Genomic DNA, 25,849 nt, shown 5'->3' with positions numbered 1-25,849 from the left:
AGAGATGGAGTTTCCTCATGTTGGCCAGGATGCTCTTGATCTCTTGATCTCATGATCCACTCGCCTCAGCGTCCCAAAGTGCTGGGATTATAGGCATAAGCCACCGCACCCAGCCAATAATTTTTTAAACATTTTGTAGAGACAGAGTCTCAGTATATTGCCCAGGCTGGTCTGGAACTCCTGGGCTTAAGCAGTCTTTCCCTGGCCTCCCAAAGTGCTAGGATTACAGGCATGAACCACCGCACCCAGCCACTCTGAACTTTTTGATCCAACGTGTCAACAGAAGGTTGTAGAGTCATATGCTCGGTTTTTTCTCTGAAGCATGCTTTTCTGACAGTGAATCTTAATTTTTCATGTCTTTGCCATATGGACAGGCTTGGAATTTCCCAAATTATCCTTTTCTTAATTTATTTTTCCTCTGGTGTTTTCCTATAAGCAGCAAGAAGAAACCAGGAGCACCTGCAACACTTAGCTTAGGAATCCCCTCTCTAAATAAGGTTTCATGGTGACATAGAATCAGAATGAAGAAACAGAATATTTTAGAGTGTATCATCAAGTCTTAATAGAGTATACACCTATTCCCACACATTGGAAAATACCTACCAAAAAGATGGCAATATTCATGTCAACCAGTCACAATACAACCCTCCTTGAATAGTGTTAGGGAACACTGCCAAGTACTGATTTGGGTCTCTCCTTTTCCTTTATATAGTGTTTTTTAAAATATTACTATTATCCTCATTTTTATAGATGAAGAAACCATAGCACAGAAAGGTTATATAATTTGCCCAAGTCATATAGTCAAGTTAATGGAAAGCTGGGGTTTTAACTCAGGTAGTCTGGCTGTAAAATCCATGCTGTTAACCAATTTATTACAGAATCCTTTTGTAACTTGATTTTTGCCTCAATATTTTTGAGAGTTATCCATTTTAATACCCAAAGAGATAATTCATTCCTTTTAATTATTGTGTAATATTCCATTGTATGAAAATACCATAATGTATTTATCTACTCTCCTTTTATTTATTTCCAGTGATTAACTGTTATAAGCAAGGCTTGAATAATCATTTTTATACTTACGTCTTCTTGTAAGCATGTATGAGAGTTTCCCAAAGACATATCTCTAGAAATGGAAATTAGGATCATCAGGTATGTCTATTAACAACTTGATATAAATGTTCTCAAAAGTGATTACATCAATTTATACTCCCTCCTCAGAGTGATGGAATTCCCATTTCCTACATCTTCAGCAATGTTTAATACTGTCAAATATTTAAATTTTTCTGACTCTGATGAGTCATGGTAGCCCATTGTTTACATTTGCTTTTATAGTGAAGTTAAACATATTTTCATTTATTTATTGGCCATGAGAGTTTCTCTCCCATAAATTGCATGTTCCTAACCTCTGCCTATTTTTCTATTGGGTTGAATTCTAAGCCTATTAATTAGTAGGCTGTCTTTACATAGATATATCCTTTGTGGCTTATTTTGTCACTTAGTTCATGAAACCTTTTGGGCATAGTTCAAAATTTAGATAGATAGATAGATAGATAGATAGATAGATAGATAGATAGACTGACAGAGAGATATTTTCCTTTAGTGGTTGGGTTCTTTACATCTCAAGATACTCTGTGATGTCTCAAGAACATAGCAATACACCTCTATTTTTTAGAAAGTTTAAAATATTTTGCTTTACACATTCATGTCTTACAGTCACCTGTAATTGATTTTTATGTGTGGTAAAAAGTAGGTATATATCAACCATTGTGGAAAACAGTGTGGCGATTCCTCAAGGATCTAGAACTAGAAATACCATTTGATCCAGCCATCCCATTACTGGGTATATACCCAAAGGATTATAAATCATGCTGCTATAAAGACACATGCACACGTATGTTTATTGCAGCACTATTCACAATAGCAAAGACTTGGAACCAACCCAAATGACCATCAGTGACAGACTGGATTAAGAAAATGTGGCACATATACACCATGGAATACTATGCATCCATGAAAAAGGATGAGTTTGTGTCCTTTGTAGGGACATGGATGCGGCTGGAAACCATCATTCTCAGCAAACTATCTCAAGGACAGAAAACCAAACACCGCATGTTCTCACTCATAGGTGGGAATTGAACGATGAGATCACTTGGACACAGGAAGGGGAATATCACACACTGGGGCCTTTTGTGGGGTGGGGAGAGGGAGAGAGATAGCATTAGGAGATATACCTAATGTAAATGACAAGTTAATGGGTGCAGCACACCAACATGGCACATGTATACCTATGTAACAAACCTGCACGTTGTGGACATGCACCCTAGAACTTAAAGTATAATAATAAAAAAAAAAACCTATCTATATCATAGCCACACCTATACATACGGGGGAATTGGACAATGGGTAGACATTTATCTACATCAATATTATGCTATGGGAGGGTGGCACAAATCATAGTTAGGCATCTTAGTATTTTTGCATAGCACATGAGCAGGTATCACATGCCAATTTGCAGTGGGTCCTATGTCTGCAAATACAGGCAACATGTAATAGGAACTAAGCATTTTGTCCTGACAAATCAGGACTTAAACTATAGGTCAGTCTCTAGCTGTGAGGCTTGGACAAGTTCCTTTTCCTTTCTAAGCCTCAGCTTCCTCATTGATCAAAAGAGATAACACAGAACATCTTTAGATAGTTTTTAAAAGAATTAAATCAGGTAAGACATGTAAAGTACTTTGCACTATATCTGGGAATACCTGATGGCAGCAACTTCTATGAGTCATAGAAGAGAAATATTTGCCAATCTATTTACTTTGTGTCTTTTTCTGTTCCCAATGTTTTCTGGTGGCTAAAAGAAAAGAAAAAGCAAGCATGATAAAGACTAATTAAAGAGTTGTTCCTCAAAAGAAAAAAAAAAAGTAGGTATATAATTTTATTTTTTTCCAGATGAATAATAAACATTCTCTGGCATCATATGTTAAATAGTTCATTTTCCCCACTGAAATTTAGAGTCAGCTTCTCAGTTGCTTTTTAAAAAGATATTAACTAGATTGACAAATTAATTTGGAAGAAATTAAGAGAAACAGCATTATGATATTTAATCTCACTATTGAGACATATATACACTTTGTGTGGTCTTTCATATAAATCAATAAAGTTTCATACTTTTTGCCGTAAATGTCTTACAATTCTTATTTTATTATTATTATACTTTAAGTTGTAGGGTACATGTGCACAACATGCAGGTTATATATGCCATGTTAGTTTGCCACACCCATTAACTCGTCATTTACATTAGGTATATCTCCTAATGCTATCCCTCCAACCAGCCCCTCCACCCTACAATGTGCGATGTTCCCCACCCTGTGTCCAAGTGTTCTCATTGTTCAATTACCACCTATGAGTGAGAACATGCAGTGTTTGGTTTTCTGTCCTTGTGATAGTTTGCTGAGAATGATGGTTTCCAGCTTCATCCATGTCCCTGCAAAGGACATGAACTCATCCTTTTTCATGGCTGCATAGTATTCCATGGTGTATATGTACCACATTTTCATAATCCAGTCTATCATTGATGGACACTTGGGTTAGTTCCAAGTCTTTGCTATTGTGAATAGTGCTGCAATAAACATACGTGTGCATGTGTCTTTATAGCAGCATGATTTATAATCCTTTGGGTATATACCTAGTAACACGATTGCTGGGTCAAATGGTATTTCTAGTTCTAGATCCTTGAGGAATTGCCACACTGTCTTCCACAATGGTTGAACTAGTTTACGCTCCCACCAACAGTGTAAAAGCATTCCTATTTCTCCACATCCTCTCCAGCATTTGTTGTTTCCTGACATTTTAATGATTGCCATTCTAACTGGCATGAGATGGTATCTCATTGTTGTTTTGATTTGCGTTTCTCTGATGACCAGTGATGATGAGCATTTTTTCTTGTGTCTTTTGGCTTCATAAATGTCTTCTTTTGAGAAGTGTCTGTTCTTATCCTTTGCCCACTTTTTGATGGGGTTGTTTGGTTTTTTCTTGTAATTTTCTCTCATTCTGTAGGTTACCTGTTCACTCTGATGGTAGTTTCTTTTGCCGTGCAGAAGGTCTTTAGTTGTTGTTGTTTTCTTTTCTTTTCTTTTCTTTTTCTTTTCTTTTCTTTTCTTTTCTTTTCTTTTCTTTTCTTTTCTTTTCTTTTCTTTTCTTTTCTTTTCTTTTCTTTTCTTTTCTTTTCTTTTCTTTTCTTTTTTTTTTTTCAGATGGAGTCTCGTTCTGTATGCCAGGCTGGAGTACAGTGGCATGATCTCAGCTCACTGCAACCTCTGCCTCCCCAGGTTCAGTGATTCTCTTGCCTCAGCCTCCCAAGTGGCTGGGATTACAGGCACATGTCACCACGCCCAGCTAATTTTTGTATTTTTAGTAGAATCGGGGTTTCACATATTGGTCAGGTTGGTCTCGAGCTCCTGACCTTGTGATCCACCTGCCTCGGCCTCCCAAAGTGCTGGGATTACAGGCATGAGCCACTGCTCCCAGCCTGGTCTTTAGTTTAATTAGATCCCATTTGTCTATTTTGGCTTTTGTTGCCATTGCTTTTGGTGTTCTAGTCATGAAGTCCTTGCCCATGCCTATGTCCTGAATGGAATTGCCTAGGTTTTCTTCTAGGGTTTTTATGGTTTTAGGTCTAACATTTAAGTCTTTAATCCATTGTGAATTAATTTTTGTATAAGGTGTAAGGAAGGGATCCAGTTTCAGCTATCTACATATGGCTAACCAGCTTTCCCAGCACCATTTATTAAATAGGGAATCCTTTCCCCATTGCTTGTTTTTGTCAGGTTTGTCAAAGACCAGATGGCTGTAGATGTGTGGTGTTATTTCTGAGGCCTCTGCTCTGTTCCATTGGTCTACATCTCAGTTTTGGTATCAGTACCATGCTGTTTTGTTTACCGTAGCCTTGTAGTGTAGTTTGAACTCAGGTAGTGTGATGCCTTCAGCTTTGTTCTTTTTGCTTAGGATTGTCTTGGCAATGCAGGCTCTTTTTTGGTTCCATATGAACTTTAAAGCAGTTTTTTCCAATTCTGTGAAGGAAATCATTGGTAGCTTGATGGGGATGGCACTGAATCCATAAATTACCTTGAGCAGTATGGCCATTTTCACGATACTGATTCTTCCTATCCATGAGCATGGAATGTTCTTCCATTTGTTTGTGTCTTCCTTTATTTCATTGAGCAGTGGTTTGTAATACTCCTTGAAGAGGTCCTTCATATCCCTTGTAAGTTGGATTCCTAGGTATTGTATTCTCTTTGTAGCAATTGTAAACGGGAGTTCCCTCATGAGTTGGCTCTCTGTTTCTCTGTTATTGGTGTATAGGCATGCTTGTGATTTTTGCACATTGATTTTGTATCCTGAGACTTTGCTGAAGTTGCTTATCAGCTTAAGAAGATTTTGGGCTGAGAAGACAGGGTTTTCTAAATATACAATCATATCATCTGCAAACAGGGACAATTTGACTTCCTCTGTTCCTAACTGAATATGTTTATTTCTTTCTCTTGCCTGATTGCCCTAGCCAGAACTTCCAATACTATGTTGAATAGGAGTGGTAAGAGAGGGCATCCCTGTCTTGTGCCAGTTTTCAAAGGGAATGCTTCCAGTTTTTGCCCATTCAGTATGACATTGGCTGCTGGTCTGTCATAAATAGCTCTTATTATTTTGAGAAACATTCTATCAATACCTAGTTTATTGAGAGTTTTCAGCACAATGGGCTGTTGAATTTTGTCAAAGGCCTTTTCTGTATCTATTGAGTTAATCATGTGGTTTTTTGTCATTGGGTCTGTTTATGTGATGGATTATGTTTACTGATATGTGTATGTGGAACCAGCCTTGCATTCCAGGGATGAAGCCGACTTGATTGTGGTGGATAAGATTTTGATGTGCTGCTGGATTCTATTTGCCAGTATTACATTGAGGATTTTCGCATTGATGTTCATCAGGAATATTGGTCTAAAATTCTCCTTTATTGGTCTAAAATTCTCTAAAGGAGAATTTTAGAGAAGCTTGTTGTGTCTCTGCCAAGCTTTGGTATCAGGATGATGCTGGCCTCATAAAATGAGTTAGGGAGGATTCCCTTTTTCTGTTGATTGGAATAGTTTCAGAAGGAATCGTACCAGCTCCTCTTTGTAACTCTGGTAGAATTTGCTTGTGAATCCATCTGGTCCTAGACTTTTTTTGGTTGATAGGCTATTGATTACTGCCTCAATTTCAGAGCCTGTTATTGGTCTATTCAGCGATTCAACTTCTTCCTGGTTTAGTCTTGGGAGGGTGTATGCGTCCAGGAATTTATCCATTTCTTCTAGATTTTCTAGTTTGTTTGCATCATAGTATTCCCTGATGATAGTTTGTATTTCTGTTGGATTGGTGGTGATATCCCCTTTATCATTTTTATTGTATCTATTTGATTCTTCTCTCTTTTCTCATTAGTCTTGCTAGCAGTCTATCACTTTTGTTGATCTTTTCAAAACAACAGCTCCTGTATTTGCTGATTTTTTGAAGGGTTTTTTATGTCTCTATCTCCTTCAGTTCTGCTCTGACCTTAGTTATTTCTTGCCTTCTGCTAGCTTTTGAATTTGTTTGCTCTTGCTTCTCTAGTTCTTTTAATTGTGATGTTAGGGTGTTGATTTTAGATCTTTCCTGCTTTCTCTTGTGGGCATTTAGTGTTATAAATTTTCCTCTACACACTGCTTTAAATGTGTCCCAGAGATCCTGGTATGTTATGTCTTTGTTCTCATTGGTTTCAAAGAACATCTTTATTTCTGCCTTCATTTCGTTATGTACCCAGTAGTCATTCAGGAGCAGGTTGTTCAGTTTCCATGCAGTTGTGGGGTTTTGAGTGAGTGTCTTAATCCTGAGTTCTAATTTGATTGCACTGTGGTCTGAGAGACAGTTTGCTGTGATTTCAGTTCTTTTACATTTGCTGAGGAGTACTTTACTTCTAACTATGTGGTCAATTTCAGAATAAGTGTGATGTGGTGCTGAGAAGAATGTATATTCTATTGATTTGGGGTGCAGAGTTCTGTAGATGTCTATTAGGTCCGCTTGACGCAGAGCTAAGTTCAAGTCCTTGATGTCCTTGTTAACCTTCTGTCTCGTTGATCTGTCTAATATTGACAGTGGGGTGTTAAAATCTCCCATTATTATTATTATGTGGGAGTCTAAGTCTCTTTGTAGGTCTCTGAGGACTTGCTTTATGAATCTGGGTGCTCCTATATAGGGTGTCTATATATTTATGATAGTTAGCTCTTCTTGTTGAATTGATCCCTTTACCATTATGTAATGGCCTTCTTTGTCTCTTTTGATCTTTGTTGGCTTAAAGTCTGTTTTATCAGAGACTAGGATTGCAACCCTGCCTTTTTTTTTTTTGCTTGGTAGATCTTTCTCCACCCCTTTAGTTTGAGCCTATGTGTGTCTCTGCACATTAGATGGGTCTGCTGAATATAGCACACTGATGGTTCTTGACTCTATCCAATTTGTCAGTCCATGTCTTTTAATTGGGGAATTTAGCCCATTTACATTTAAGGTTAATAGTATCATGTGTGACTCTGATCCTGATATTATGATGTTAGCTGGTTATGTTGCCAGTTAGTTGATGCAGTTTCTTCCTAGCATCAATGATCTGTATAATTTGGCATGTTTTTGCAGTGGTTGGTACCGGTTGTTCCTTTCCATGTTTAGTGCTTCCTTCAGGAGCTCTTCCAAGGCAGTCCTAGTGGTGACAAAATCTCTCAGCATTTGCGTACCTGTAAAGGATTTTATTTCTCCTTTACTTATGAAACTTAGGTTGACTGGATATGTAATTCTGGGTTGAAAATTATTTTCTTTAAGAATGTTGAATATTGGTCCCCACTCTCTTCTGGCTTGTAGAGTTTCTGCCAAGAGATTCGCTGTTAGTCTGATGGACTTCCCTTTGTGGGTAACCCAACCTTTCTCTCTGGCTGCACTTAACATTTTTTCCTTCATTTCAACCTGGGTCAATCTGACAATTATGTCTCAGGGTTGCCCTTCTTGAGGAGTATCTATGTGGTGTTCTCTGTATTTCCTGAATTTGAATGTTGGCCTGCCTTGCTAGGTTGGGGAAGTTCTCCTGGATAACATCCTGAAGAGTGCTTTCCAACTTGGTTCCATTCTCCCAGTCACTTTCAGGTACACCCATCAAATGTAGATTTGGTCTTTTCACATAATCCCGTATTTCTTAGAGGCTTTGTTCTTTTCTTTTTGCTCTTTTTTCTCGAATTTTGTTATCTTGCTTTATTTCATTAATTTGATCGTCAATCACTGATACCCTTTCTTCCACTTGATTGAATTGGCCACTGAAGCTTGTGCATGCATCACGTAGTTCTCCTGCCATGATTTTCACCTCCGTCAGGTCATTTAATGTCTTCTCTACACTGTTTATTCTAGTTAGCCATTCATTTAATCTTTTTTCAAGGTTTTTAGCTTCCTTACGGTGGGTTCAAACATCCTCCTTTAGCTTGGAGTAGTTTGTTATTACCGACCTTCTGAAGCCTACTTCTGTCAGCTCATCAAAGTCATTCTCCATCCAGCTTTGTTCTGTTGCTGTTGAAGAGCTGCAATCCTCTAGAGGAGAAAAGGTGCTCTGGTTTTTAGAATTTTCAGCTTTTCTGCTCTGGTTTCTCCCCATCTTTGTGGTTTTATCTACCTTTGGTGTTTGATGTTGTTGACCTACAGATAGGGTTTTGGTATGGACGTCCTTTCTGTTGAAGTTGATGCTGATGCTATTCCTTTCTGTTTGTTAGTTTTCCTTCTAACAGTCAGGTTCCTCAGCTGCAGGTCTGTTGTAGTTTGCTAGAGGTGCCCTCCAGACCGTGTTTTCCTGGGTATCACCAGCGGAGGCTGCAGAACAGCAAATATTGCAGAACAGCAAATACTGCTGCCTGATCCGTCCTCTGGAAGCTTCATCCCAGAGCAGCATCTGCCTGTATGAGGTGTCAGTTGGCCCCTACTGGGAGGTATCTCCCCGTTAGGCTACATGGGTGTCAGGAGGTAGTGTGTCCGTTCTCAGAGCTGAAACACCATGCTGGGAGAACCACTGCTCTCTTCAGAGCTGTGAGACAGGGACGTTTAAGTCTGCAGAAGTTTCTGCTGCCTTTTGTTCAGTCATGCCCTGCCCACAGAAGTGGAGTCAACAGAGGCAGCAGGCCTTGCTGAGCTATGGTGGGCTCCACCCAGTTCGAGCTTCCCTGGCTGCTTTGTCTACCTACTCAAGCTTCAGCAATGGTGGATGCCCCTCCACCTGCCATGCTGCTGCCTCGCAGGTCGATCTCAGACTGCTGCTCTACCAGTGAGCAAGGTTCCATGGGCATGGGACCCACCGAACCAGGCACGGGATATAATCTCCTGGTGTGCCATTTGCTAAGACTGTTGGAAAAGAGCAGTATTAAGGCAGGAATGTCCCATTTTTCCAGGTACAGTGTGTCATGGCTTCCCTCGGCTAGGAAAGGGAAATCCCCTGACCCCTTGTGCTTCCCAGGTGAGGCAATGCCCACCCTGCTTCAGCTCACCCTCCATGGGCTGCACCCACTGTCCAACCAGTCCCAATGAGATGAACCAGGTACCTCAGTTGGGAATGCAGAAATCACCTATCTTCTGCATCGATCATGCTGGGAGCTGCAGACTGGAGCTGTTCCTATTTGGCCATCTTGTAATGGACCCATGTCTTACAATTATTTTGTCAGATTTATTCCTAGTTCCTTTATCATTTTGTTATGAATAAGATCTTTATTTTTATCACATTCCCTTGTTGTTGATGGTATATAGAAAGTTACTGATTGGGATATTGGTCTTATGTTCATATTCTTCCTAAACTCTCTTAGTACTAATAGCAGATTCCCTTGAATTTAAGTCTATGTACCTATGAATAATCAGAGTTTTGTTTCTTATACTCTGATCTTTATATCCAGTAGTATGCTGGTAAATGTATAACTAGTTATCTGGAGAGAAAAGCCCTGATTTGTATCATTAGCCAATTACTGTCATGTATGGCCCAACATGGCCAATTTCAATAACTATCAACATGACATCAACAAATTCACAAAAACGCTGAAATTTTAACAATCAGTTCTTCAGAGCTCATAAAAGCTGGCTCTAGCACAATACTGTGTTATTTCTCTACCCTTCTTACTGCTCTTGCTGGAAACTCTATTATAATGATAAATGGAAGCCATAATAACAAATATCTTAGTCTTATTTCTGATTATAAAGAATGTTTCTGAAAAATTCAATGTTGGGTAAGTTCGCTTCAGGTTTTTGATAGACAGCCTTAAGGAAAGTTTCTTCTATTCCTATTTCCCTAAGAGCTTTCATCACAGGCCAGATGCAGTGGCTCATGCCTGTAATCCCAGCGCTTTGGGAGGCTGAGGTGAGAGCACTGCTTGAGCCCAGGAGGTAGGGAGGCTTGTCTCAAACTTCTGGGCTCAAACTATCCTCCCACCTTGGCCTCCCATAGTGCTGGGATTACAGGTGTGAACCACCATACCTGGTTCTAATGATTTTTTAAAAATCTTACTTTTTTTCTGTGTTAATGTTCTATGTTTTCAGTTCCAAATATTATTTATGCTGTCTCTCTCTGATTAATATTATCAAAGATCGGCTGGGTGCAGTGGCTTATGCCTGTAATTCCAGCACTTTGGGAGGCCAAGGCAGGTGGATCACCTGGGGTCAGGAGTTTGAGACCAGCCTGGTCAACATGGCGAAACCCCCTCTGCACTAAAAAATACAAAAATTAGCCAGGCATGTTGTTGCATGCCTTTAATCCCAGCTACTCAGGAGGCTGAGGCAGGAGAATTGTTTGAACCCAGGAGGCGGAGGCAGTAGTGAGCCAAGATTGTGCCACCGTACTCCAGCCTGGGTGACAGAACAAGACTCTGTCTCAAAAAAAAGAGAACAACAAATATGTGTGTGTGTGTGTGTGTGTGTGTGTATGTGTATACATATATAAAATCAAATGTTTTTCAACTGTCATTTTCACTGAACCTGATTTTGGTATTGACAATCCTTTCCTTTCCATCTATTCCGTTTTCTATTTTCTTTCTTTCTTTCTTTCTTTTCTTTTCTCTTTTTTTTTTTTTGTGAAACAAAGTCTTATTATGTCACACAAAGTCTTATTATGTCACCCAGGCTGTTCTTGAACTCCTGACCTCAAGCAATCCTCCTGTCTCAGCCTCCCAAAGTGCTGAGATTGTAGGTGTGAGCCTCTGCGCCTGGCCTCTGGCCTATTTCTTTATTTTCAACATCATTAATTTATTCAATTATTTTTCTTTTACTTTCTTTGGTTACTCAGTTGTTCTTTTTCTAACATCTTCAGTCAAATGCTTTGTTTACTAATTTGTTTATGTTTCATATATTCTAATATATGTATTATACTAGAATTTTAATTTTAGTTGTATCCCATGGGTTCAGACATAGTGATGCTGTTGTCACTTGAACATTTCATAATTTTCATTATGTCTTCTGTGGCCAATAGATGATTTAAAGTGTGTTCTTGGTTGGGTGCAGTGGCTCACACCTGTAATCCCAGGACTTTGGGAGACCAAGGTAGGTGGATCACTGGAGGTCAGGAGATCGAGATCAGCCTGGTCAAAATGGTGAAACCCTGTCTCTACCAAAAAATACAAAAATTAGCCAGGCGCGGTGACCTATGCCTGTAATCCCACCTACTCAGGAAGCTAAGGTGTGAGAATTGCTTGAACCTGGGAGGCGGAGGTTGCAGTGAGCTGAGATCATGCCATTGCACTCCAGCCTGGGCAACAGAGTGAGGCCCTGTCTCAAAAAATAAAAATGAAAATAAAAAATAAATAAGTGTGTTCTTGCTTTCAGTTTTCAGTTATCTTTTTGTTACTACTTTTTAATTTTATTTTGTCATAGTCACTGATCAAAGACTATATGCTATAGATTCTCTGATAGTTGTTAAGACTTCCTTTATGGCTTAACATACGATCAGTATTTTTTAAATGTTCCATGTGAGCATGAAGAGAGTGTATATCCTTTCTTTGCTGAAGATCATGCTGATGATCATTTTTTTATTTTCTACCATGACCACATATTATATTTGCAATCTGAAAAAGTAATTACTGAATTTAAAAAGCTAATTAGATGATTGCTAACAATTAATAAATCTTCAAGGGAAAGAGATAACAGTAAATTACTACACATTTACTATATATCAATTTACGATATGCCAAGCACTAAAATATTTATTTTATCCTATTTAATCCTCATTATACCCTGTAAGGAAAATACAATTACTGTCCCCATTTTGCAGATAGAAAAACAGAAACACGAAAAGATCAGGTAACTTGCCAAGTCACACAGCTAATAAATAGTGAAGTCTATGTTCTAAAATACTATACTATGTAATATCGACATTGACACTTACATGTATACACATACATATACCCATATAGATGTATATACACATATATGTAAAGTATAAAACAGGCACATCAAATATATCTAACCTGAAATGTATTACATGGCATCTTTAGGTCATCCTAAGTAATACTGATGAGAGAAAAAAGACAAAATACCTCTGGTGGTTTTTTCATTCAGATTCACACCGTATTTTGCCAAAGCTCTAATCACATCACTTTGCCCAGCCATGCAAGCTGCATACAACAAATTTCTCCCAACGATGTCTTCTTCTAAGAGGAGCTGCATGGCCTGTTCATAATGAGGATTCTCAGGATCCTCAAAAATCTTCTGCAAACCCTCTACATCCCCTGTGAGAGCAGGTTGTAAAAGGGGGTTCCTGGGGCCTGTTTCCTCTGGTTCTTGGACTTCTTCTTCTTCATCTTCCTCTTCTTGCTGTGAGAAAATTTCTGAACTCTCTGACTCTGGAGGTCCTTCTGACTCCATTAACTCCAAAAATACCTATGACCAAAAAAATTAAAAAGTGATAAAAATCTACTCAAACACATCAGTATTCGTTTATTTATTTGCTCAGTCAACTGACAATATAGATGGTATAAAAATACTTAACTAGTTGAAAATAACTATAAAGTAAGATACTTCAGTAATTCCATCAATAAAGTTTATTGTGTACCTATTACGACTAGGTACATATAACACGGCTCAAGTATATACTAAAATGTTAAACGTGTGAAATAAATAATAAATTCAATAGAAACAGAAGAAAGAGATCGTATGATCTAAATTCATTAGGAAGAGATTGAAAAAGAACGTCTAAGAGACCCACCTGCCTAAATAAGGGTCCCTGTATGACAGAAGTGAGAAATATAATTGGGTTACTGGAGCCAGATTATAAAGACTTTAAAAATTAGGCACCAACATTTAAACAGAATTCATTCGCTCAGTAACACATACTGAAAGCACTGTGTAAATTGTGAAAACCAGAATCAGATTTCCTACCCTCAACAAGTTACTATTTCAAGGGAAAAAATATGAAATGCACAAAATAAGTGTAATAAAAGGTGACAAGTAGTAAATACCACAACAAAAGAAATGCTATAGGAGATTAGAAGGGATAAGATTAATTCTAGATAAAATTATTCAAGGATGTCTCTTTTTTTTCACATCAGACAGGAAACGTGCCCATGTTGTAACAAGGTTTGAAGGAGGTACCTCTCAAACATCAGCATGAAAACCCAATAATCACACCTATGAATTACAAAAGGATCAAACTAAGGATGTTTTGCTAGTGCTTCAGTCTGTCAGAACACAATATTAAACCGGGAAAGCTTCAGAGAAGAGTACCAGAGACCCTTCATACATACAAGAATGTTCGTGGCATCACTGTTCACAACAGCAAAAAACCCAGAAGGGAAAACCAATGTCCAAGAAGAGGAGCATAAACTGGTATATTCACACAAAATGGTATGTAACTGTTAAAAGAAATAAATTACAGTGGTATACCATACGGTAGGCAGCTTCTGACAAGACTCCCAATGTCCCACCCCTGCCTCCTGGTATTCAAACCTTTGTGTAATTTCCTCACCTTGAATGTCGGTTGGATCTAGTGACTGGCTTCTAATGAAGAGAATACAGCAATAGTGAGGGGATGTAAATTCTGTAATTCAGTTACAATAGACTGTGATTTTGTCTTGCTGATATTCTCTCCCTTGCTCTTCTCATGCGCTGTGATGGAGAAGACCACTTTTCAAGGAACTAGGGTGATCTCTGTTGAACAGCCAGTAAGAATCAAGGCTCTTAATCCAATTCCATAAGGAACTTAATTCTGCCAGCAACCACTGAGTGAGCTTGGAAGTAGATCTGGCCCAGTTAACCTTGAGGTAACTATGGCCTCAGGCAACACCTTGATTATAGCCTCATGAGAAATCCTGAAGTAGAGGATCCAGCTAACCTGTGCCTAGATTCCTGACCCACAGAAACTGTGAGATAATGAATGAGTGTTGTTTTTAACCTAACAAGCTTGGGGCTAATTTGTCACACAGCAGTAAGACACAGAACAATATAAATGAATCTTATCAATATATCACATGAAAAATATAAATCCAAAAGATTTTATATATATATAAAGATATATTTTTGCCAAGTGAAAAGTAATTAAACAGACTTTTTAGGAATACAAGTAGATGCAGTAACACTACACAGAAAAAAAAGACAAAAAGCAAGATTGAACACAGATTCAAGATCATGTTTAACAGGGTGAAGGGTAGTGGGAGAAGACAAGATGCCAGAAATGTGATAAAGGGAATCATATGTTTAGTAAAGAATATTAACATTCAAGTTGAGCCATCAGGAATAGGCAAGACTGTCATTCAGAAGTCAGAAGGAAGGAAATTCCAGATGGAATAACTAAGTTAAAGCACCAAAGCAAAGATCACAGGTATTTTTGGTAATGAGCATGTTGGCCAATTTGGTTAAGTATAAGCCATTCAAAATAAGCAAGAAGTCTGCTCTTAAAAAGAGCCAGGGATTGCATCAATAAGTCTGAACTTGATTCTGTAGGCAACTGGTAGAGCAAGGAACAATTAAGGGCAGTTAGCTGAAGGTTTTAGTGCTAGGAACTAAGTAGGTTTCAAGGAGATTGGTCTGACAAGCCTGAGTGACATAGATTAGAGGAATAAGAGACTAGAGGCAAAAAAGAAAAATCAATTAGACAGTTATTGGAGAAGTCTAAATTAGTGTGAATTAGGGCTTTAATTATTCACTCATATAATTCAGTGTTTAATGGATTCCTTCCTCTATGCCAGGCACTATGCTAGATCCTGAGGATTCAACAGGTTAGGAAAGATCCCTCCTATCATGAAGCATATATTCTGATTGTACGCAGGCAATAAAAAATAAAACAAACGTGATAATTTTAGACTGTTATAAGTGTTTCCAAGGAAATAAACATGGTGAAGCACTAGGAAATAACAGGGAAGTGAAGAGAAAAAACTTGAAAAAGAAAAATCAAGGTGATATTGAAGTAGGACTGCAGAGAATGACAAAGACTATGAAGGCCACAGGAAAATGGAACAGAAATCCAAAGCAGGGGTTAAAGGCCAGAGAGCAAATATTTTAGGCTTGTGGGCCCTCTGTCTCTATTCTAACTACTCAACTCTGCAGTTGTTGCTTGAAAGTAGTTATAGACAATACACAAATGAATGGGTGTGCCTGTGTTTGAAGAAAACATTATTTACAAAACAGGTGGTGTTCCACAGGCCATAGTTTTCTGACCCTGTTCTTAAGAAATAACAGTCCTAAAGAGTGCTGAAAGAAAAGAAAACTGTCATTTACTTCTACGGTGAAGTAAAGAAAATAAATAGGATAATAGTTGAAAGCTCATTGTGATATGCATTTTAAATTGGTAGAATATTACAATCTTCTCTATTACTACCCGACATTAATCCCTTCCTTCTCTAAATGTGTATAATGCTTGTAAGCCATTAGGAATTCTTTGGCTGTAAATAATAGAAAAGCCAAATAAGATTGACCATTTAAAAGTAGGAGATTCTTTTCATACATAATGAGAAATTTAAAGATGGAGATGGTTCAGCAGCTCCAAAATATAGATCCAATCTCTTTCTATCACTCCATCATAGTTAGTGTGTTAGACTTTCATCTTCACAACTCTTGCCTCATGTTATAACTCCTGGAATCTTATCTTAATTCATGGCAGGAAAAATGGGGAATCCCCTAGAGGATACCAGTGATATCAATCCCTCCAATGCCTCTTAAGGGGAAAGCAAAACAAAAATCTTTCCTAACAAGTCCCAACAAACTTCCAGTTAATATCTCAAAGGCCAGACTGTACAATGTGGTGTGGCTACCCCATCTTTAAGAGAAGAGGAGGAAAAAAAAGCAAGTTTCTTGATTTTCCAGCCTCTACGATAGAGGCGAGCAAGGTAGACAGGGATTGGAAATAGGAGTTGAGTTACCCAATCAACAATGACTCAATCATAAGATTCGGTGCATGTCTTGTATTTGAGATGGTTTAGTTCAACTCTTTCATTTTACAGAAGAATTACAGTGGAAACTTGTAATTCTTCAGTGTCTGACATCCAACTCCCCACCCTTCCAACACACACACACACACACACACACACACACACACACACACACCCCTTCTTTAAAGCATGCCTATCTCAGTTTCAGATAATTCTAATAAAAGATATAGCTAACTTCCCACACCAGAAGATAAAGAAGCAGGATTCTTCTTTTCTCTTTCTCAGCACAAGCCTGGGGGTAGGTACATTATTTAAGCTCAGCCAATCAGGGGCTCCATCCCAGGATCTTGACTCTTGAACAAGGGATACAAGAAAATGAGGCTAGTTGAAGGGCATTCATCACAAGTGACAGAAATAGTATGCTGATCAAACTTCCTGCTATGAGAAGATGCTGTGGTTCTTGTGGTCTGATCCTCCACAATTCCCTTGGCTTCCTCATTTTCAGCCTCCCAGTAATTACTTGTTGTCTTCCCCAAAATCTAATCTCCTTTTGTTTTGGAATAGAACCCCACCCTCTTTTCTTTTGGAATAGAAGCCCACCCTCTTTTCTTTTAACAGGCTTTTTTTAAACTGATCTTTACGGTGGAATAAGACTATTTTCCAGTCTCTCTTGTAATATTGGTGTTGCCACATGCCCAAATAGTAAGCAATAAGATCTAAGCAGATATATAGACTGCAAATTCCAGGAATGCTTAATTCCTTCTCACTGGATTTCAAGCATAATAGCTGGAGCTTGAAAGGATAATGGTTGGTCTCTTCAAATACATATGTATTATTTTATATCTTGTATAAATTATTTCTGTTATAATACATAATATATATTAGTTTATGACATTTCATTTTAATTTTATATGTAAATATATGTAAATTCTATCAATAGAGTGACCACATAATTTATTGATCGGTAACAATGGACAATTTTACCATGGATACATTGCATATATGGCTATATTTGTACATATATATTTCTTTTTCAAACAAAGCAATATTTCTCTTTACTACAGGTAACATATCACTGTTTTTCATCCCATTTTATTTTTTTAAAACTGGGTGCCACGTACTAAATTGACTGCATCACCCACTAAATGGGATGCAACCCACAGTGTGTAAAAACATGAGTCTCGAATAAGCACTATGGAGACTATACCAGGAAATCAACAAGAAGAACTCTAACAGAAGTTAAACAGCTTGTGTTTATGGTTAATAGCTTGGGTGACATATGTCCCGATGTATACAGGACATTTCCTGTTTTATCTGTTTTCCTGGTATAATTTTTAATAGCACCTACTTTCACTCTCAAAAGTGTCCATTATTATTAGACAATAATTTTGTCACTCTATTAATAGTAGTCATAATCTTTTGAAACATTTCTGCTAAAGATATCCATATTCAAACCTTGGAGAATAGAGGCAGGATGTGTTAGGAATGGCTTTCACTGGCACACCAGGGACCCAGCCATGAGACCTTGAAGAGACTGAGAAATTCCTATTTTTGTTTCACAGGTATTCCTCTTATGAGACCTAGAATAGCTTTACATCTCCTACATTCCAACTACCCAAATCCTATTTAGGCCGAGCTATAAACCCACTTTCTTCCTAAAACTTTCCTTAATTCCTCTCTTGAGTGCACACTGGCCTCTCAATATTCTGAACTCCAAAGGCCATTGTGTATAGTCTATACAATACAACCTACCAAATATGATATATTATTTTCTAATTGTTTCAAGTATGTAAGACATCTATCCAATTAGGTTGTAAACTTGCTGGGGGCAGGAATGAAGCTTTACATTTCTTTGTGTTACTTTCAGACTTGCCACAATTCTTAACAAGTTGTATATATTCAATAACTCTTAAAGTCAAGCTTGCAATTCCCAGTGCTGCTTTTCGTAGCCAAGAGCAATGGGTTTTGGAGTCAGAGAGACTTGGGTTCACAATTCAATCCTGCAATTTATTAGCTGCATAATACTGGGCAATTTACCTACTCTCTTGTAGGAATAACACTAGAGTTTAGACTATGATTGTTCTAAGAATTAAAATAAATTAAATGATGTACATGCCAAGAACATGGGGAACATTTAGTAAATACAAGCTACCATTATCATTATTAGGTCATCATCAAACCTCCAGCAAAATCATCCATGAAGCAAAAGAAAAGATGGTAATGCTTGCTGCTATTTATTCTTTCTTTTTTTAAAAAAGAAAACAACAATAACAACAACAAAAAAACACAAGTTCTTGCTATATTGCACAGACTGGTCTTGAATTCCTGGCTCAAGCCATCCTCCTGCCCTGGATCCCAAATAGCTGGGCTCACAATCTTCCTGCCTTCACCTCCCAAGTAGCTAGGACTACGGGCCCATGCCACCAGGCCCAGCTCTTTCTCTTTTTTGAATATTCCATAGTTTATTCCTATGCAGGGTATGAACAAATAATTTTCTACCCTACCACCACCAGACACTTGATTACCAACATATCATTCCACATCTAGAGATCAGTCTGATCCCAGGTTAATTCAGAGATATGCAGACAAACTAGATCAAATCTTGCACTATGATTTGGGCCAGAATACCCACAGCTACTCTTGTTATACTCTTGAATGGAGCTTAATTTCTATATCAGCCCAGAACCAACATAATTAGGGCAGCGGTTCTCATATTCTTTGATCTCAGGGCTCTTTACAGTCTTAAAAATTGAGAACCCCAGGGAATTTTTGTTTATGTGGGTTATATCTAAATTAATATTTATATGAGAAATTAAAACTGAGGCCGGGTACAGTGGTTCACACCTGTAATCCCAGCAGTTTGGGGGACTGAGGTGAGTGGATCACTTGAGTTCAGGAGTTCGAGACCAGCTTGGGCAACATGCTGAAACCCCATCTCCACAAAAAATACAGAAAAAAAAAAATAGCTGAGAATGGGGGCACATGCCTGTGGTCCCAGCTACTTGGGAGGTTGAGGTCAGAGAATCATTTGAGCCCAGGAGGCAGAGGTTGCAGTGAGCCATGATCATACCACTGCACTCCAGCCTGGATTACAGAGCAAGACCTTGTCTCCAAAAAAAAACAACAACAACAACAAAAACATAAAGTACATATGAATTCATCTTAAACACATTACCTGTTAACAAAAAAAAAAATAGTTTATGAAAAATAACTAGGCCTGAATACAACGAAAGATTAAGTAAGGGAGAATTCACTCTCTCTGCCTATTTTCAAGGAATAATGACAAGAAAAAAAGTATGTATACGTTTAGTACAAACAGAACCATCCATGTTTTTTCCAAATATTTTAGATCCAGGGCTGGTTTAATCCACAAATACAGAGGATTATATATATTGTATTGATTCTGTTTCTCTGAAGAACTCTAATATGTATAGCATTTTATTTTATTTATTTATTTATTTTTTTTTTTTTTTGAGACAGGATCTCACTCTGTCACCCAAGCTGAAGTGCAATGATGCCATTATGTCTCACTACAGCCTGAACTCCTGGGCTCAAGCAATCCTCCCAACTTAGCCTTCCAAGTAGCTGTGACTATAGCTGCATGCCATCACACCAGGCTAATTTTTTAATTTTTTGGTAGAGACAGGGGGTCTGGCTATGTTGCCCATACTGGTCTCAACCTCAAGCGATCCTCCCACCTCAGCCTCCCAAAATGCTGAGATGACAAGTGTGAGCCACCGTGCCCAGCTGCAATTTACATTTTAGAAAACTCCTATTGGCCATGTGTTGGCCAACAACTTCCCAATACTTTCATGATGAGATCAGAGGTGATATTAATGAAAGTGGGCTTTTAAAAATATTACAGCATGAAACATGTTAACATTTGGAAAATTGATATGACTAAATGAAGCAACATTTTGCTAATGACTGCTTTTCTCCTTTACAAAATCAGCTTTACTCCCCCTGCCATTTTCCATTATGTTACAATATTAAGCATGGGTAAAAGATCCAAAGTATAAGACAGATCAATAGATTTTAATGTAACACAGTATGAAAAGTTCATTGACATGGCTTCAGATTCCACACTGCAAGTAGCTTTTAAGAAACTACCACTTGTGGCCGGCTGCAGTGGCTCACACCTGTAATCACAGCATTAGGGAGGCTGAAGTGGGCAGATCACAAGGTCAGGAGTTCAAGACCAGCCTGGCCAATATGGTGAAACCCCGTCTCTACTAAAAATACAAAAAAAGCAAAAAAAAAAAAAATTAGTCGGGCATGGTGGCAGGCACCTGTAGTCCCAGCTACTCAGGAGGCTGAGGCAGGAGAGTCACTTGAACCCAGGAGGCAGAGGTTGCAGTGAGCCGAGATTGCCCCACTGCACTCCAGCCTGGGGCAACAGAGATTCCGTCTTAAAAAAAAAAAAAAAGAAACTACCACTTGTAGAGTTTTGGTGCAGTCACAAAAAATGTGCACAATTATCTGAAAAAGCTATTAAAATACTCTTCCCTTTTCAAACTATATATCTATGTAAGGAGGAATTTTCTTTACACATTTCAAAACAACTTATTGCAACAGATTGACTGCAGAAGCAGACTTAAGAATCTCTCTCCCATTAAGCCAGAAATTAAAGACATTTGCAGAAATGTAAAATAATACCACTTTCTCACTAATTCTTTTGTTCTGGAAAATAGTTATTTTTATAAGAAATACGTAATTTATGTTAACATGTGAATTTGTTATTTTTTAAGGAATTAATAAACATTTTTTAAATCCTCAGTTTAAATTCTAATTCTTATAATATATCTAATACTGTATTAAAAGATACAACTCACATAAAGGAGGGCTCTTTGGGATCATTTTTTAAGAGTCAAATGGAGTCCTGAGACAACAAAGTTTGAGGGCACTGCCTTTGGATATACATGAGACCTAGAAATAGGGAAGTCTTGCAGGATGCTTACCCTACTCAATTGCTATAGCAGGGCAAGGAGGCTTTGCAGGTAGGGAGGGCTGTGGTGCAAACCACTCCAGTCAGGGCTGAAGGGAAGTCACAGCAGGAACTCAGCGCAACTGAGTGAGCCAGGGAGCTCTACTGAGTCCTGACCAAACCAAGAGATACCTGTTCACAAGGTATATAAGCCAAAGGTTAACCAAGAACCACGAAAGCCCTAGGGAGCACCCGATATACCAGGAACATCACCGCCCACCCCGACAGCCAAGGGAAGGCAAAGGGACCCTGACATGTCCCCATAACTGATTCCATGAGCCATCCACATGCATCCACATAGCCGGGGGACCATCTCAAGGAAAGAATCCAAGAAGATACCTGAGAACCTAAACATTTGTATATAAGAGAAATTAAGCACTACCCAAAGAATTCAATTCTAGATTGAGCTAAACTTTAAAACCAATTGGACAGTTAGATTCTTTCTTAATAATCAATATGTAAATGCTCATGAAAGGAACTAGACCAGTCATATACAAAAATAAATTACATTGTCTTTGCCCACAGAAGTAATAACATACATCAAAATTGTAACCCTGCTACATATAACTAAAGTTTCACATAGAATATGAACATGGGAGGGAAGAGGGAAGGCTGGAACTATGAAGGCAGAATGGCATTGCTTTAGTCTTGATTCTGTTACTAATTATGTGACTTTTCTGAAATGAGGATAGCACCTGGTCTGCCTTACTAAATCAGTCTAGAAAAATCTATAAACCTTTCTTTTTAAGTATAGAATGTGGATGCTTTCGAGGCACCCGCAGTAGAAAATCACATAGGTCATAGTCCCTACCCCGAAGGCTCTCACATTTTACTAGGGAAGACACAAGTAAATTAGCAATGACAGAGTGAGATCAGGGATTCAATGGAGGTAAGCAAAGAGTGCTTTGAGAGTAAAAACGTGGACATCTACATTCAATTCCGGGTGGCGGTCTCAGAAAGGTTTCCCAGAAGAGGTGAAACCTTGATATTGAAGAGCAGGAGTTTTAAAAGGAGGAAAAAAGGACAATCCAGGTAACGGGAAGAACATAAACAAAGGGCAAGGAGGCAGGCGATGCAGCCTGAAGTTGTCATACAGGAGCAGATCATTACGTGCCTTTTAAGCCAACTGATTTTTTTCATCAAAAAAAAAAAAAAAAAAAATGTAGTCCTTTAAGGATTTTAAGTCCCAGCTCAAGGAGAAGGACCCCCAAGGGCAGCCCTGAGTACACAGGATTAAACAAAGAGAGGGCCTGAGGTACAGGATACAGAAAGTGTCAGCGCCGCCAGGTGATCCAGGAGGTCCCGCGAGGGGGCAACGGACTCTTCCGGGCACCAGAGTTTGCTCTTCGGCCTGAATTCCCTGGGGACCTTCTGCGAGTCCCTCGCGCCGGCCCGCGGGGTAGGGGACCGATGCGCAAAGCTCTGGACAGAAGCAGTTTGAGGACGCTGAGATTGAAGCCCACTCCCCTCCAGCCCTGCCCGAGCAACCTGGAGGGAAGATGTCCGTCTACCCCCTCGCACCCTTCCCCGAGTGCCCACCCAGCTCACGGCGCCAGGACCCCTAGACTCACCACACCCGAGCCCCAGCCTCCTCGGTTACCATGGCAACGGCGCACCGCGCGAGGCAGCGCCTCCCCCTGCGCCGCGGTTCCGGCAGCGCGGGAAGGTTATGCTTGGTGGCAAAGGCGCAGGAAGCGAGAGGGGGAAAACAGCCAGAAATTAATCTAGATAATTTCAGTTTCTGGGTGGCGTGTCGGTTTTTTCTTTGTTTTGTAAATTTTCTGTAATACTGTATTTGTTTTACAGTTTAAAAATAAGTTGTGCATATTGGTTGTTGGCCCGTCTAATCTTTGGCTTTTAAACGAAAGAATTTTCTGGAAATATGAGATTGCATTCTAAAAACTACAAAAGATTGTACGAATAACCCCTTAATTTTCCAGTTATTGAATATCTTTCTCCCATGGTTTATGGTCATTGTCACCAGCAAGGAGCGTTTCAGGCGACCTCACAAGTGCCAGCTACCTTAGGAGCAGAAGAAACTTGGAGACTATATCGCTCTTGATTCAGAAATTCAAGATGCAAAACGCAACTTTAAAAAGGGGGAAGCGAAGGAGGTGGAGGGACAAGGGGTTCGAAAGAAACAGCAGGGAAGGGTCAGGCATACCTAGTAATTATATCAACGTTCACCTGAATCACACAGTGAAAACAGGGAAGTTTTTGTGCTGAAGGCAAGTGTGAAGGAAAATATTCATTTCTTTAGTGCTTCTACCAGGAATCCATTAAGGAGTAGGTGAATGTTTTAGAGGGGCTCTGAACATTTGTGCTGACGTTCGAATAGCCTAGTTTGAAATGAATATTTGACCTAAGGCCCAAGCAAAATTTCACCATTGTTACAGTAGGTAGGTAGTCAGGTATGAGCAGAGCAGGCTCCCCATCCCCCACCAGGAATGTCACGCGACCATCAGGTAATAGGCAGTTGTTAACTGTCTCTAAAATAATAATTGGTTGCATCCAATGCCAGGAAAAGGCACTCTCCCAATAGACAGAAAACACCTGAAACGGGTTATCAGCAGCTTTCCCCATAAGATCTCAGGAGTTAGGTGATGTGAGAAACACACTCACCTGTCCAAACCCAAAGAATGGACTTAGAGGCATGAAGAACAGCAAAAGAGAGACTTTTTAATAACAGTCTTGCAAGATCAGGTGTCTGGTGAGCAGGCACACCCAGTGCAGTTTCGACAAGGAATTTATCACCTAGTGTGCAAGTCCCTACCCCGGTTCCTCATAGGCTGAGTACTATGGGGTTACAATCTTCCATTGCCTAAGTTTCATTATCCCTTTACAAGGTTACATCTTGTCTCCTTCCCCACTTTAAGTTTTGATTTCCCAATGACAAAACTTTCTTTCCTTCTATGGATTAGCCACCCCACCCCCTATTCTCTTTCTCCCTCCCCTCTGACTTCTGTGAGTCTTATCACTCTTCCCAGATGTCTGTAGCGCACGGCTTGTCATGTCTGCAAGGGAGCTGCCCGGATTTGCCCGGGCCTGTTTTCTGAAAATGGACCACTTAAAAAGTACATCTTGGGGCCGGGCGCGGTGGCCCAAGCTCGTAATTCCAGCACTTTGGGAGGCCGAGGCGGGCGGATCACAAGGTCAGCAGATAGGGACCATCCTGGCTAACATGGTGAAACCCCGTCTCTACTAAAAATAAAAAAATAAAATAAAATAAATTAGCTGGGAGTATTGGTGGGCGCCTGTAGTCCCCGCTACTCGGGAGGCTGAGGCAGGAGAATGGCGTGAACCCGGGAGGTGGAGCTTGTAGTGAGCCGAGATCACGCCACTGCGCTCCAGCCTGGGCAACAGAGCCAGACTCTGTCTCAAAAAAAAAAAAGTACTTCTTACGGGTGAGTGGGTTCAAGGATACACATTAAGAGTCAAAATGGCGGAGTTTAACTAGTATATGACCTTCTTGGGTACATTCAACTGGTGAGAGAAGAATGCCTCAAGTGATCATGCATAGAACTGCAGTAAACACACTACATGTGCTCCTCTCCCAAGTGCTAGCAGGTCACTGCACATGCGGACAGCCCACCCCAAGAGAAGAGCCGGGGAGAAGGGACGCAAAACCCCAGAAGTATGCCAACATATAAAACCCTAAGGCCGGGCACAGTGGCTCACGCCTGTAATCCCAACACTTTGGGAGGCCGGGGCCCACCGATCACGAGGTCAGGAGATTGAGACCATCCTGGCTAAACACGGTGAAACCCCGTCTCTACTAAAAATACAAAAAAAAAAAAAATTAGCCGGGTGTGGTGGCACGCGCCTGTAGTCCCAGCTCCTTGGGAGGATGAAGCCGGAGAATCTCATAAACCCGGGAGGCGGAGCTTGCAGTGAGCCCAGATCGCACCACGGCACTCCAGCATGGGCGACAAAGCGAGACTCCGTCTCAAAAAAAAAAAAAAAGAAACCCTAAGTCAAAGGTCAAACTGCACTTGATGTCTCAAAGTCACCCACTTGGCCCTTTCCAAGTGTACGTTACTTCCTTTCATTCCTGCTCAAAAGCTTTTTACTAAACTTACACTCCTGCTCTAAAACTTGCCTCCATCTCTTCTTATGCCTTATGCCCCTCAGTCAGATTCTTTCTTCTGAGGAGGCGAGAATTGAGGCTGCTGCAGACCCATACAGATTCACCACCAGTAACACCATCATAAATCTGAACTTCTGAAATACAAGAATAAATTTGAATTTTTTCAAATGTGATTAAATTTTTCATATTCAAATAAGTTGTGGTAATCAAAATTTTGGAGTTTGACATGACAGACAGGAACGATAATCTGTCAGTTGCAAGCTTGCTCCTGCAGTCACTATACAACACATTTGTTCTACTCAACAATCATTTCTTACTGAAGGTGATGAAGAGCAAGGCTAAGTTTAGGTATTTCAGTTTTAACAT

General features: G+C 39.5%; 1 protein-coding gene and 1 non-coding gene across 2 annotated transcripts in view; both read right to left on the bottom strand.

Annotated features, from left to right (window-relative positions):
• ANKRD45 (ankyrin repeat domain 45) overlaps positions 1 to 22,996 on the bottom strand; it is a 63,052-nt gene extending 40,056 nt beyond the window's left edge. The window contains exons 1-2 of the mRNA XM_007989458.3: positions 22,968 to 22,996; positions 12,588 to 12,930 (exon numbers count right to left, since the gene is read on the bottom strand). Of these exons, the coding sequence (XP_007987649.2) occupies positions 12,588 to 12,915 (328 nt within the window). The 5' untranslated portion in view covers positions 12,916 to 12,930; positions 22,968 to 22,996. The remainder of the gene's footprint in view (positions 1 to 12,587; positions 12,931 to 22,967) is intronic.
• Positions 13,593 to 13,696, bottom strand: LOC119619875 (small nucleolar RNA U13). The gene has a single exon (XR_005236317.1). It is a non-coding gene; the product is annotated as a small nucleolar RNA U13 (small nucleolar RNA).
• Positions 22,997 to 25,849: the final 2,853 nt, after the last annotated feature.

The sequence above is a fragment of the Chlorocebus sabaeus genome, chromosome 25, assembly GCF_047675955.1.
Source record: "Chlorocebus sabaeus isolate Y175 chromosome 25, mChlSab1.0.hap1, whole genome shotgun sequence".
In the NCBI taxonomy this organism is placed as follows: domain Eukaryota; kingdom Metazoa; phylum Chordata; class Mammalia; order Primates; family Cercopithecidae; genus Chlorocebus; species Chlorocebus sabaeus.
Note: the sequence above shows the minus strand (reverse complement) of the source record. Positions and strands in the feature narration are given on the sequence as shown.